Below are 15,714 nucleotides of genomic sequence, written 5' to 3' on the forward strand. Positions count from 1 at the left end.
CCCTCAAATGGCCTTTTGTTCACTCATGGATTTCTTGGCTTCAGATACAAACAAAATTTCTTCTTCCTTTCTTTTCAAGCACCTCTAATTCAAGCAAAGTGGTGCACCTGGTTGTTATAGTTACTCTCATGTGAATCATCTTAGCTATTGCAGAAACTTTCTCAGAGAACTGTGTTCAATGTGCCCAAGTGGCAACATGGTACAAAAACAATCATAACGTGTTTGGACGAGTTGCCTCAAGCACCAGAGTCACCAAGTTTTCCTCTCAGTTTCATGTTTTTCCCAATTTTAATATCAGTTCTCCACATTTCTACACCAGTTTAAATCGCCTCCCCCCAAAAAAAATCCTCATGAAAATTCACCAGCGTTTAGCCCTGATTTCTCCTAACTTATGTATTTTTGTATGCAATTTCCATTAATATAATGTATTTATAATACATGAAACTGCTGGGTTGGGTTATCTGGAGGTTTGGAGTACATTGTCAGTGGAATGCTGATAACACTCAGCTCTATTTCTCCTTTACAATTGCAGGTGAGGCAGTCAACGTCCTCGACCATTGTCTTGACTCAGTAATGGATTGGATGAGATCCAACAAACTGAAACTCAATCCAGATAAGACTGAGGCACTGTTAGTGGGTGGTTCCCTAGACCAGATGGCTGGGAGGTCGCCTACTCTTGATGGGGTTACACTTCCCCCAAAGGAACAGGCTTGTAGCTTGGGGGTACTCCTGGATCCTTTGCTGTCGCTCAAGGCTCAAGTGGCCTCAGTGGCCCAGAGTGCCTTCCATCAGCTTCAGCTGGTGGCTCAGCTACACCCCTATCTGGGCAGGTATGGCCTAACTACTGTTGTCTATGCTCTGGTAACCTCAAGGTCAGATTACATTATACGTAGGACTGACTCTGAAGATGGTTCGGAAACTTCAGTTAATGCAGAATTCAGCAGGCAGGTTTCTCACTGGAGCAGGACAGTTTGAGCATATTACACTGATCCTGGTCCAATTGCACTGGCTACCAATTCGTTTCCGGGCCCAATTCAAAGTGCTGGTTTTGACCTATAAAATCTTAAATGGCTCAGGACTGCAATAACTCAAAGACCGTCTCTTTACCATATGAACCTACCTGGACCCTGAGATCATCTTCTGAGGCCCTTCTTTGTGTGCCTCCTCCTTGAGATCAGGAGGGTGGCAACCTGAGAATGGGCCTTCTCTGCAGTGGCTGCCGATCTGTGGAATGCTCTCCCCAGGGAAGTTCGCCTGGCGCCTTCATTATACAGTGGTACCACGGGATGCAAACGGGATCTGTTCCGGAGCCCCGTTTGCATCCTGAACAGAACGTAAGACACAACAGCATGTCTGCGCGTGTGCAAGTCACGTTTTGCCACTTCATTTTGACTGCGCATGCGCGAGCAGCGAAACCCGGAAGTAATGCACTCCATTACTTCCGGGTCACCGTGGAGCGCAACTCGAAAATACTTATCCTGAAGCGTATTTATCCCAAGGTATGACTGTACACCTTTAGGCGCCAGGCAAAAGCGTTCCTTTTTAAGCAGGCCTTTGGTTGATTTGATTGACATCCTATGCCCATTAAAAATGTGGGGGGGGGGTAGTTATTGGGTTGTTGTTTTTATTCTGATTATATATTTTGTGGTTTTTATATTTTGATTTTGTTCTGTGAGACCTATGTATACCCTGGGTATAGGGCGGTATATAAATTTAATAAATAAATAAATATATGTTACTTTCATAAACACATTTGTTTGTATGAAAACTTTACTCTAGTATATCCCCTACTCTTTTTTCTTTTCTTTTTTTGCATGCATTACTTGGCTGGAGAACTGCATTGCAAAATTCAGGTAGAGGTGGAGAAGGTGGAGAAGACTTGATGGCCACATTTGGCCACTGGGCCTGAGGTTCCTCGCCCCTGGCTGAGTAACTTACAGCAAAAACCTAAGGCCCCTGAAAGGGCATCCTAGCAGTCATGGGACAGAGTGGACCTTCCTCTGTGCTCCCAGAGAAAGGAGTGCACAAGCAGGCAGGTGGGTCTCCCTTGCTAATCGCCCTGTTGTGGGAACGAATAACCTTTCTGCCACTTGCCACTGCACCAGTGGAACCCAGACAGCAGCAATAAGGAAAGGTGGAATACAGGTTGGGGGAGGCTTTGGATTCAAATCCTCCTGTTTTTTGACAATGGTTGTTGTTGGTGGTGATGGTGGAATGCACCTGCCATGGAGATGACATGCTTATTTTCCTTCCCATGAGGGGAGGATTTAAACGGCCAAAAATAATAATAAGAGAAATGTATTCCCCTCCTTCTCATGAGCTTGGCTTTTGCAGCTTGGCTCCATGCTCTGCAAGGGTGAAGAAAGTGGACAGTGAGAAGTTTTTCTCCCTCTTGTAATACTAGAACTATCTCCTATGGGACTGAGTTCCATAGTTTAATTGGGCTCTGTGGCGAAGTCCTTTTTAAAAAATCCTTCCTGAATTTTTCAGTTTGTGAAGCTATCCCACATAACCCTGCAATACTTTACCTTGGTCCACAGCTGTGTGCTTTCACAGAGCCTGCAAGAGATGGCAATAATGATGAGCACCTACTGGGTGTGCAGTCTGATTTTCCCTGCTACCAAGTCCTTGTTACCATACAGGAGACCTCAGACAGGCTGCACTGTGAGGTAGAAAGGTGTTGCTTTTCATATGTAACCTACTTCAAGGTTGTTATGATGAACTGGCACATGTTTCCTTTGCTTGTTTTGGATTATTTACTACTATTATCAAAATGTCACACACCACAGATCCTGTTAATGAAAAAGAAACGTGCCTTCTGTGTTTAAATAAAGTTAATCCTTCAGTTCTTTGGCACAACAGTGAGCATGCTTCAGCTGATTCCAAGAAAGGAAACTGATAATTTGGGGAAAATGATGAGCAGGCTGATAGGCAGAAGGGTCAGAAATTGTCAAGCATACATTTGCATCCCTAGTCATGTTGTGCTCATATAAGACACCCAATGGAATTTCTCCCACATTTTTAGTCCCATTTGCAGACCATGAAACTGGGGTGCATTTTGGCAGCTGGGGAGCAGGATGTGGGGACTTACATACATAATAACATGCACTGACCTGAATGCAAACATTCCACAGATTATAGAATCCTTAGATCACATAAGTGTAGAGCTGGAAGAGATGGCAAAAGCCAAGTCCCTGCAATGCACTCAAACGCCTAGCAATGCAGGAACACAGCTATAGCATTCCTGGCAGATGACCATCCAACCTCTGCTTAAAAACCTCCAAAGAGGTTTTTTATTATTAATGAATAAATTTCCATAATGATCTTCATCAGAGGATCACAGGACAGTTTACAATATAAAAACATGAAAATACATAACATAGAATTAGAAACTCTTCTTTGGAAGGATCCATCGTTGGGGGTAGGGATGGAGAAATCTGTCAGCTCTGGTTCTCTCCATTTCTCATTTCCCAACCCCAATCTTAAGTTAACCTCCTTTTGCAATTAAAAAAAAAATCCTCATGAAAATTTGCATAACACACATTTTTGTATCATTTTTGAGCAATATACGAATTTCCTGCAAAGCAATCTTCCCTAATATATACATTTGTATGTTATTTTCACTCATATATGCCTTTTTTGTTTTGCACAATTTACCCTAGTATGTATACTTTTGTACACATTGGTTGGTGTGAGAACTGCATCACAACATTCTGAGAGGTGTGAATTTTGAAGGATCGCTGTGTTTGAGTTCTCATATAGTTCGAGAAGTGTAAATTAGATAGTTTCTCATTACAATGCAAACAAAATCCAGCTTCTCCCCCACTCCTAAGTGTGATGATGGCTGCTCAGGCAAAATGGACGCTGTGTCTCCTAGGCTTATCTTGCCAGTCTGATCAACACAGGGCTGGGGACAAATACTAGGTGGCTTCTGGGTGTCAGGAATATTGAATGATTTGGACAGTTTGACATTCACAAACTGTTCCCATTTGGAAGTGCCTAAGGGACACTGTGTTCCATAGGTTTAGACCTCAGATTTTCAATAACAGCAACAACAATGTTGCATACGGGGGGGGGGGATTTAATATGTGAATGTGACTAATAGGTCTTTGGAGTCACATTATCATAGAGAGATAATGAGTGGTTTGGCTGTGACTCCTTTTCCAGCATTCAGTCATGTTGCAGGTTATTACCTAAAAGACCTAACATTGCTTCCCAGCTATGTTGTTCAATGCAGGAGCAGACTTGGGTAATCTTTCACAATATGGGACCCTATGCCCCAAATGGATCTTATTGATTATGTATCTTCTCAATTTTGCACCCCCTTGGCTTGATGCCCTAGGTGGGGGAACTGCCTGCACCACCCTAAATCCATCACTGCTCAGTGACATTGTGGCTTGCACCTTACTTGTCATCTGGCCTGAGGGCCCTGACTACATGGACATCAGAATCTGCCTTATACCAAGTCATAGAATCTTAGAATCATAGAGTTGGAAGGGACCCTGAGGATCATCTACTCCCTGCAATGCAGGAATATGCAGCTGTCCCATAAGGGCATCAAACCTGCAACCTTGGCATTATCAGCACCATGCTCTAGCCAAACTGAGCTATCCAAGACCCTTGGTTCATCCAGCTCATTGTTGTCCACACTAACTGGCAGCTACTCTCAGAGTTTGAGGTACGGGTCATTCCCAGACCTACCAGAGATGTTAGGGATTAAACCTGGGAGCTTCTGCATGCAAACATTCGTGTGCACGTGTGCGTGTGTGTGTGTGTGTGCGTGTGCTTTCTTTCTTTCTTTCTTTCTTTCTTTCTTTCTTTCTTTCTTTCTTTCTCTTTCTCTTTCTCTTTCTCTCTCTCTTTCTCTCTCTCTCTCTCTCTCTCTCTCTCTCTCACTCTCAACCCATTTTCCAGTAATGTTGCCATCACTATACCTACCCATCACTATACCTACCCAGGCAGTAGAACTGAATAGAAAGTAGTTGAAAATATGCAGTAGCCTTGATTAAGAGGGAGGATTGTCTGCAGGAGTTAGCAAACTTTTTCAGCAGGGGGCCGGTTCAGTGTCCCTCAGATCTTGTGGGGGGCTAGACTATATTTTTTTTTGGGGGGGGGATAATGAACATATTCCTCTGCCCCACAAATAACCCAGATAACACATCCTACTCATGTAAAAACACACTGATTCCCAGACCGTCCACGGGATGGATTTAGAAGGCAATTGGGCGGATCCGGCCTTAGTTTGCCTACCCATGGTCTACTGCAAGACAGCTGCTTGGGAACAAGCAGATGGCAAAGGGGTGGAGCTAGTGCACTTGTTCAAGCCCTTCCACTTAAGCCCATTATGGACAGAAGAATGGGGCTATTTTAGAATCATAGAATCAAATAATTTTAGAGCTGGGAGGGATCCAAAGGGTCACCTAATAGAACTCCCTGCAGTGCTAGAATCGTGATGACATTTCACATTTCACAATTTTAGTTTGCATTTTGAATGTAAATTCTCACAATGAAAAATTTATTGGCATCTCTTGGTGGTTCTGGCACACAACCAATATGAAATCTCCTAAGGTTGCAACCCCACTTACCTGCAGAGAGTAAGCGTCCTCAAATACAACAGGTTTTAATTGTGAGTGGACTTGGCTAGAATTGAAGTCTTACGTTGTCAGTTATCAAATAATAAGCAGCATTGCAATGTGACAAAATAAGGCTGCATATCAGATTCTAAATATTGTTAGTTATAGTAAAAATATAGTCATCTACTAAACACAGTTGCATATCAGCCACCCAATATTATTAATTACTAACTACCATTGCACATCAGTTAGTAAATGCTACCAAATACTAAAATAGCATGTGCAACATTTACCGGATATGCACAGATGCAAATGCATATTAGCAATTAAGTACTAATATTCAAATACTGAAATTCAAACTTTTTTATATATTAAAAAAAGATTTAAGAGAATAATGATCACTGCAATCCTATCCATACCTGCCTGGAAGCAATCCCCACTGAACTCCATGGAACTTACTTCTGAGTAATAATCACTTGTTCAGCAAACCACTTAAAAATTCGTTCATGTGCTTGAACACATGAAAATGGCAAACAAAGGCACCTATGTTTAAATTCCAAGTCAGTAAATGGGTTAAGTTACCTGCATTCTCCCACTAACTGTCCTATCTTGTTGATTTTAGTGAGATCTCCATTCAACTAACTTAGTCTGGATTTAAGAGAAAGATCACAGTCTCACGTATTATGCATGCTTCCAAGTTGCAAGCTACAATTTAGCTTCCATGTAGCCACATTTGCCCTTGAATTTTTAAACCATAGTAAATAGGCATGCATGATGCACATACAGGATGAGTTATACTTTAAGGGGAGACCCTTGAGCAAGCCTTTACATTCTATTAAAATACTGTTGCTTCTCTAATTTGCTGGTGCAGGGAAGACTCCTGTGGTCCTCCAACTCCCATCAGCGCCAGCCAGCACAGCCAGCTGTCAGGGATGATAGGTGTAGTAGTCCATCAACATCTTAGCAGCCACAGGGTCCCCATCCTTATCCAAGGGTTTGTCCATACTTCTGCTTGTCCCTTGCCTAGACAGCACAGGTCCGGGCAGTTTTCCGCTTGTCCCATGCTTTCTAGCAACAGGTCTGAGGAGTTTGCCTTTGCCTCACTGCTTTCCCCTGGAAAGCCCACTTTTTAGCACTAAATCAGAGCAAATGGCAATCTGCAGGAAACCCAATTGCCGTTGGTTCCAATGCAGAGTTAAACCATGGGTTTTCCCAGGGGAAAGCAGCAGGGCAAATGAAAGAGTGGATGAGTCCCTAGTGAATGTGTTCTGATGCATATTTCTAAGTCCTTCCTTCCTTCCTTCCTTCCTTCCTTCCTTCCTTCCTTCCTTCCTTCCTGTCTGTTGTCAAGACTGATTTGGGTTCAATGTTGTTATAGATTTAAGGGTTAAAAGGGTAAAGGGACCCCTGAACATTAGGTCCAGTCGTAGCCAACTGGGGTTGTGGAGCTCATCTCGCTTTATTGGCCAAGGGAGCTGGCATACAGATTCCGGGTCATGTGGCCAGCATGACTAAGCAGCTTCTGGAGAACCAGAGAAGCGCACAGAAACACAATTTACCTTCTTGCCGGAGTAAATAGGTACCTATTTATCTACTTGCACTTTGACGTGCTTTCAAACTGCTAGGTTGGCAGGAGCAGGGACCGAGCAATGGGAGCTCACCCTGTCGCAGGGATTTGAACCGCCGATCTTCTGATTGGCAAGCCCTAGGCTCTGGGACTCCCCTAAATCCTAGAAATTAATAAATTCTAGAATTCTGTTTATTTGGGATATGAAGGGAGAATGCAAGCTGAAGAGGAAGTTCTGGGCTAGCTCATGCAAAACAACCTGGCTGAGCTAGGGCCACCAAAGAACAACAGAGGGCCATTCGCAGTACAAGAGAACCCCCTCCCCCCTGCCCTGAGGTATGAACAGAGACAGGGGTTTGAAAGGTTGCCAGGGTAACTGTGTGCTTGAGGGAGTCTGGGAACAAAAGTGGAAGAAGGAGCAGTAGGAAGAGCTGAGATTCATCTTGGGCAGGCTGGCTGAAGGCTGCTTGCGCTGCTGTGGGGTACAAGCCATGCTGTAAGATGTGGACTCCCTCCATGCTAACTGAAGGTGTAAATAGATGAACAAACCATATTCCTTAAAGCTACAACAGTCTCCACAGTGTCTTCCATTCTCCAAAGGGTCACAGACCCCGTGTGGGTACCTGGGACCCCATGGGTTCATGCCACTGCTCAACATAGAGAAGGGCAGGCACCCGACTTTTGTAACAATATCAAGAGACTTAAACATGCTTCAGTCCATTTGCTTGTTCACATTTGTATGCCAGGCTCCCCCCGACCCCTGCTGCAATTGCCTAGTTGTTGCAAGGAATCCTGATTTCTTCCCTGAAGGAAGTTATTCTGTGGTGAGGAAATGGCAGCTTTTCGGCACTTAAAATGATGAGGAAATGCATTTCTCCCCAGGGCTGGCTCAAGGTATTTTGCTATCTAGCTGAGGAAAAAATTCACTGCACACACACACCATTGTTGTAGTAAACTGGTAGGGTAGAGAGTGGGGGGAAGGAAATCAAGCAGCATATAGAGGAATGGATCTTAAAAGCTTATGTGTTACTTACTAAAGCACATCTTCCTGCTCTGCTTTTGTAAAACACTGCATTAAATATTTACGCATATCCATTTCCCCTACAAATACTACCTTTCAACAGTAAGTTGGATGATATGCAACAGAATTGTAATTCAACTGGAAAAATAAAGCATTGTTATCTTCTTCTTTAAAAAATGTGAAGCCTAAATAAATGTGCCTCTTTCTTTGGCTCTGCTTCTGTGCCAATTGTCTGGCATTAAAAAATGTAGCAGGTGACAGTTTCCTTTCTACTTATGTCCATGCCAGGAAAAGGCCTAACTTTCTGCAAGGCCAGCTGCTGGCACAGAGGCATGGTCTATAGGAGAAGGGATAGCCCTAAGCCTGGGGAAGAGTTTTCTTCTAACATATGTACTGCATTGTGAACAGTATTATTACGACCCAATCAAGGGGTTTGACACTGCAGTCTTAAGGCTATTCCACACTTCCACTTGTCCTATGCCTGGAAAACATGGGGCTGAATGGTTTCCTTTCCTTTCCTTTCCTTTCCTTTCCTTTCCTTTCCTTTCCTTTCCTTTCCTTTCCTTTAAAAACGTTTTTATTGGTTTTCCACTTGCCTCGTGCTCTCCAGGCACTGGTCTGAGTGGTTTTCTGTTTGCCCTGCAACTTTCCCTGAGAAAACCTGCTCCTTTGCAAGGCCCAGCAGTTGGGAGATAGTGCTTTGAAAACGGGCTCAGCAAGGCTGGGCTATCTTGCAGTGCCTCTGCAAGATCTGTTACAGCTGAGCCACCTTCATGCTTCCTGTGCAATCTGCTACTGTATATGATATTAAATGAAAGGCAGGTGGGTGTGTCTTGGCTTAAATGGGGAGGGGCTTGAAGGCCTGATTTGGTCCATGGGCCAGAGGTTCCCCACCTGTGGCCTAAGAAAAGTGTGATTCCACCCCCCATCTAAAATTATAGTGCTATCCTTTTTACATCACAGCAGGAAAACCATCCCAGTTGTTGAACACTCCAGAAGCAGCCTCCCATGCTCCTCATTTGCTTTCACCTGGAAATGCTGTATCTGCAATACCTGAGAACTGGACAGCTTTATTTCACGTTAAAAGGAAGTACAGGATGCCAGACAAATGCTTCACTAAAGGAAGAAAGTTAAAAGGAGATCCCTCAGCTTCAAGCCCTACATGCTTAAATCTATCATAAATTTAACCTCTCTACCTGGATTTTGGGACAATTTCTTTTTTCCCCTCCCTCAAGAATAGTTGAAAACCGCTTGACTCAAAATATCCAGTGCCAATCCTAAATTCACTTAGATTAAGTAGAAACAACTGCCTTAAGGTTTGGGAAGAATTTCTCTCTCCACCCCAATAAAGCTGCAGAAAATTAAGATTCCATTTTCACAAAGGAACAATATTTTCAGAAAACTGGTGTGATGGGTCTTGGCCCAGTCTTCATAGAATTATCTTAGGATTCTCCTCCATTTGATTTAGACAAACAATTATATGCAGCATTTCTTTTCATTCTTGACATACCTGTTTCTCCCCACTTGGCTTTCTATAGTTCAGAAGAAGCTCCACAGCCCCCACCACTTCTTTCCTTATTGCATACAAGAGAGCATCACCCACATAGACACTGTGGCTCAGTAGCATCTCCATAATCTCCAGGTTTTCATTCTCTATGGCTATTAAAAGGGCACTGCGTCCAAGAGGGTCCATGCAGTTAATGTTGATGTTGTAGTAGATTTCAGCCTCCTCCAAGGCATGCTTCACACTGGCATAGTCCCCCTTTTCCACAGCACTGAGGTAGGCCTTCTCCTCCAATGACAGTTCTGCTTCTGCCCGCACAATCTGCAAGGGGATCCGGTCTCTGTAGGGCGAGTAGTTCACCTTTTTGTAGTACAGCTGAGCCATTGTTCATAACAACTGGGTGACCTGAATGGGGGGAGGGGGGAGAAAGAGAGCAGTTCTTTCAGATGGAGCTACAAAATTTGTTACTTATCTTGTGCAGGAACAAAGAGATCAGCATTATACTGAGTCAGACCATTGGTCCATCTAGCTCGATATCACCCACACCTACCAGCCCTACCTAAAGATTTCAGGGATTGATTATGGAACCTTCTGCATGCACATCAGATGCTTTACCACTGAGCTACAACTCATCACAAAGTCCTTGGTGTGTGTGTGTGTGTCCCATATTGCACATTCACCCCCTTGATTTGCAGTGGAGGGGGAGAGGGGAGGTTCTTCGTATATACAACTAATAATTGTGAGCCAGGGTAGTACATTGATTGAAGCAATGGTGGCAAATCTGTGGCCCCCTAAAAATTGTTGGACCTCAAGTCCCATCAGCCTCCGACTAGCATGACTAGGAATGATGAGAGATGAATTCCAACAGCATTGGAGAGTTACAGGTTTCCCTTCCCTGGGCTAGAGTTTGGGGCATCACTTGGGGAGACCCAAGTTAAAATTCCTGCTCAGCCACAAAACTAATGGGCATGTGATTGGCCATAGTTGGCCATAGTAAGTCAGCACATTGGTACATATACCCCAGTGCCACCAACTTTGACTGGCAGCACTCCCCAAGATCTCAGGTAAAAGTCAAATGGAGATGAAAGGCATTGAATCTGGGACCCTCTATGTGGCTAACTACTGTGACCCACCAGACATGGCTGGACTCCAGTCTCCATCAGCCACAGCGTGGGACAAGGTTCAGGGAGAATGGGAGCCATAGCCCCACGACAACATTTGGAAGTCTACAGGCTAGCCACCCCTGCTCTATGTGCAGAACATGTGCCCTGCCACTGAGCTATGGGGCCATGCATATACACCAACATGATATGATTAACATTATATTAACATAGACACTTATGTAACTCTTCTAGCTGTTCCAGGGACCAGGTAGATGGTGGTGGTGGTGGTGATGATGATGATGATGATGATGATGATGATTTAATAAGTCAAAAGCAGTACTCAAAACCAGGCTCAGTAGCTTATTGGCAGCTGGTTTTTACATGAGAACAGCCCTGCCCAACTCCCAGAGGTACAACTCACTCTTGATGGAATGTCATGAAATCCCATTGCTTTTGGGTGACTGCCTCCTTTCTATTCAAAGTGCACGGTAGCAAGAAGACCCCCTGTGCTAGCCATCCCAGGATCCACAGGACTGTTGATTCTAGAGATGACTAATGTAGAGTCCTGATCCAATGTGGCTCATTATTTGCTCAGAACAAATCAAGTGAGCCCGACAGTCAGAGTGCTGCAGATTCCTACTCCCATGTTGAGTGTAATGTGGGTAAATTGTGCATAAGCCCAGTGCCTCTTGTTTTAGAGCAGCTGGGGCAGATCCTCCCTCTAATGAGCAAACGTTTACTTTTGTTACTTTTTCCCAGAAGAACCGGATCTGACTTTTCCCCAGTGTGCTCTGTGTGACCTTGCAATCATTTTATTTGCATTCTGACACGTTTAATTATTTTTAGTGCAACCTTCTCTCTTTTCTCAATTTATAAATAAACCTGAAGATGGCTTGAGTATACTAAAAAAAAGGGGGGGGAGGAAAAGGAAAAGCTTCACTGGCTCCCCATGGTCTCCCTACCGAAATAAGCTCTTCCCTTGAGCAAAAAGCTGAAAATTGAATTTCAATTCTTAGTATCCATTAGGTCGCCTGGGGAATGAAAGGTCCCCAACCAACAAGCAAGATAGTCTGTACAATGGAAGGAAGACGGGTGGAGGGAATCATTACCTCCAGGGAGTATTGAGTTAAGTCCTTAAGTACCATAGTTATTTCCTTTAAGTTGTGGCCAAACCAAATGGACTATCATAGATCCTTCTAAACAAATCCAGCTGTGGCAAAGCAGAATTGCTCTTTGCTGGTGCCCTTGGAATAAGCTTTCTCATTTTTGTTTCCCACTAGGTGGTAAGATAAGTGTTTGCGGGAAGCAAATGACAGAGGAAAAATGGCTCTAGGGACATTGGGGTTGACACCACTCTCTCACATTCATGCCACCAATGAGATCATTGTCACCAGTCAACACCTGACATCAGATCAGTGTTCCATGTTATCACAATCCTGCGCTGTATAAAGATAGTTGCTGCAGAGACAGTCCAATTCCTGAAGAAACAAACTGCCATTTCAGGCTGGGCATGAGATGGCCATAAGCTCTACTTTGCAGACAGTCCTCTATTTCAGGAATGTGGCTGGGGGCTCCCCTGTTTGGCCCTCAAAACACTGCCCAGGCCACATCCCTCACCATCTGAGCTCTGTGCTCTCTTTAAGTGCAGTTGCCTGACTGGAAAGTGTCACTGAACTGTGATAATGCCTCTTGCTTGCCCAGATGCAAGATGCAGAGATGGGAGTGTGTGTTTCATGTGTGTGCATGTGTAGGAAAAACTGACTTTCACATGACTGCAACGTATATCCAAAGGTAAGTTGCATCCATTGCCCCAATTACCACAGGCATACACCCCTTGAGCAAGGGACGCGGGTGGCACTGTGGGTTAAACCACACAGCCTAGGACTTGTCGATCAGAAGGTCGGTGGTTTGAATCCCCGCAACAGGGTGAGCTCCCGTTGCTCGGTCCCTGATCCTGCCAACCTAGCAGTTCGAAAGCACATCAAAGTGCAAGTAGATAAATAGGTACCGCTCTGGCGGGAAGGTAAACGCCGTTTCCGTGTGCTGCTCTGGTTCGCCAGAAGCGGCTTAGTCATGCTGACCACATGACCCGGAAGCTGTACACCGTCTCCCTCGGCCAATAAAGCGAGATGAGTGGCGCAACCCCAGAATCGGTCATGACTGGACCTAATGGTCAGGGGTCCCTTTACCTTTACACTCCTTGAAGTGATTGTGACCCTTAGGATGAAAAAGGTAGGGTTGACATATTTCAAACAGTGAAAATCCAGTCAGAAAAATTGTTGAGCTTTTTGGGCAAAATTGAAAAAAATGCTGTTTTTAAGCTATTTTGGTGGGGAAAACAGCATTGCTAACATAGGCTGCCATACATCTGGATTTTCCTGGACTTTCCCCGATTTTCCACCCAGACACTCCTGCCGACTGCAGTATTCCAGATGTATCCAGGAAAATTTGGACGTATGGCAACCCTAGAAAAAGGTCCTCTTGCCTCGCTCTATATCAGCATTTCTCAAACTTGGGTCTCCAGCTGTTTGGGGGCTACAGTTGCCCTCAACCCTGACCACTGGTCCTGCTAGCTAGGGATGATGGGAGTTGTAGTCCAAAAACAACTGAAGACCCAAGTTTGGGAAAGTGTGTCCTTCCTCAAAGAGGGCACGTGTTGCGGTGAGACCTGGAGACTGACCTCCTGTGTTGTGGGTGGGTATAAAGTGGACGCTCGGGTTGCGAACGTGATCCATCTGGGATGCACGTTCACAACCCGCAGCGTTCGCCAACCGCGTCTTCACACAGGCGGGCTGTGATTCGGCACTTGCGCAAAGCGCATGCACGACCACTGAAACCCATTCTGGTAATTCCAGGTTTCGGTGGTTCGCAACCCAAAAAAGTGCAACCCTGGCCAATGGGGTGCAGTCTAAATGGTTTGAGGGACCAATATATGCCTATGCACGTGACCCAGAGCTTCCTCTTTTTGCTCGTGCATCGGAACACCCGCCCACCTCTCCCTATATTTAGGGTCTTTTGCGCTTGACCTTGCTATGCCGTCGTTGGTATAGCTTGGTATAGCTTGACCTTGCTATGCCTGTCATTGGGACAGGGGCACGGCAGGAATTTTCCTCACTTGGCTGATTGGCTCTGTTGCCATTTGGGTTTCGTCTGCCACGTAGCAATTCGTCACAACTTGTTAGGTTGCGGATAGGCACTGGTTCAGGTGATAGGAATGGGAGAAAGCTCTCACGGGTATTCCGTTAAAGGAACCCAGGGACTCAACTTGGTTTGGTCAACCCCCAAGAGGGAGTTGTGCCTATGCCTGAGTCCAGGGGAGCATCTGGGGAGTGGACATAGTCCATTCCCAGGCTTTCCACCTACCTCAGGTGTTCACCCTTGGCTGACCTATGATAAAGCTCTGGGTCAGCACTACCTGCCAGGGTGCAGGGAGGTAGTCAAACCAGAGCCTATGAAACCACACACTTTCTGTAATCAATAAAGTTGTGACCTAAATTCTGCCAAAAACCAAAACTAAAATTTGAGTCAAATGTGTATTTAGGGGGGAAGTCTCTGGGTCTGAACATGCAAACTCTTCTCAATATTAAGGAGCCCTGTTAACAGTTGGAATGGGAAATGAAACTGAACTAAAGCAACAGCTTCTGCCCATGAAGCACAATAACTAAACTGTATAGTGTTGCAGAACACACACACACACACACACACACACACACACACACACACACACTTACTGCAAGAGATACTCGATATAATAACTTCATTCATTCATTTCATTAATTTATACACCACTTGATTGTAAAAACAAGCAAACAAACCCCAAAGCAGTTTACAAAAAGATGAAATAATAATTAACAACCCTACTTTTTAAAGATACAAAAATTGATATACTGAAACAGATTAAAATTACCACAATCATAAAAGGATATCATGTGGAGGTTCAACTCGAATGCCGCTGGAGATACATGAGCCTCCCAAAGTCTGAACTCAAAGGGGTGAGCTTTCGTTCTCACAAAAAGCTCAACAACTTTGTGCCATCTCCCCCCATTTTCTTAAATTTGAGTCTCCAAAAATAGGGGGCATGTTATACACAGAAAGGTACAGTACTTGCTATAGGTTCATAGGAGGCAGATGCAGCCTTCCCCCTGAGGCAGTCATCAGTGAATCTCAACCATAGGGCAGACAATATCAAAGGGCATATTGGCCCAGGTGGCACAGCAAAAAAGACAAGCCTCATGGAAGTAAAAGCAAACTCTCACACACACCAGGGGCAGATTTAGGACTGTGTGAGCACACACTGGGTGCAGTCCAGTAAGCGAGGCACTGGGCTTTGGGAAGGAGGTATGAGGCTCTGATAGGGTAGAGTCCTCCCATTTCCTTCCCAAAGCCTAGTTAGCACTTTCCCATGCTGCTTTGGGAAGGCAGCATGAGGGTTGGGGTGGAGGTGGGGCAAATTTTGGGCTCGGACAGGACGCCATAGTACCCAAGTCAGCCACTGCACACTCACACACATGTGGTCTGGCCCAATTGATCTAGAAGGGCAAATGCTTTCTGGCCAAACAGTGGTGGTGGTGACTGGTGGCTTTAAATAATAGTTAGACAAATCTATAGAGCAAGGTATGTCTAGCAGTAAGAAGACAGAGCCTCCAGATAGCGTATCTCTGAATGTCAGATGTTAACCACATTCAGGTGAGCTTCCCTGACTGGCCACTTCTGTAGATAATCAATGCCTATGATCTGATTTGATGGGGCTCTTCTTTTCTCCTTAAATCCACAAAAGCAGCGCTGCTTACATTCTTGCTTAACTAGAAGCACTTGAGGAGTCTCACTGAATCAGAAGGGGCACAATTTGTCCAATGAATTTCTTTGCTGTGAATTATTCATTCATCTCTGCAAAATAGCCTGCGGCTGCTCTCTCTCTCCTGCGAGTAGCTGATGCTAGGTGGAAA

At 44.7% G+C, this 15,714-nt stretch overlaps 1 protein-coding gene across 5 annotated transcripts in view; it reads right to left on the minus strand.

Annotated features, from left to right (window-relative positions):
- Positions 1–15,714, minus strand: part of TRPC5 (transient receptor potential cation channel subfamily C member 5) — a 172,693-nt gene that overhangs the window by 114,589 nt on the left and 42,390 nt on the right. For all 5 annotated transcript variants that reach the window (XM_081846960.1, XM_081846957.1, XM_081846959.1 and 2 more), the window contains one exon: positions 9,672–10,070. In XM_081846960.1, the coding sequence (XP_081703086.1) occupies positions 9,672–10,049 (378 nt within the window). In that variant the 5' untranslated portion in view covers positions 10,050–10,070. The remainder of the gene's footprint in view (positions 1–9,671; positions 10,071–15,714) is intronic.

Source organism: Podarcis erhardii (assembly GCF_964252035.2).
Source record: "Podarcis erhardii genome assembly, chromosome: Z".
Classification (NCBI taxonomy): domain Eukaryota; kingdom Metazoa; phylum Chordata; class Lepidosauria; order Squamata; family Lacertidae; genus Podarcis; species Podarcis erhardii.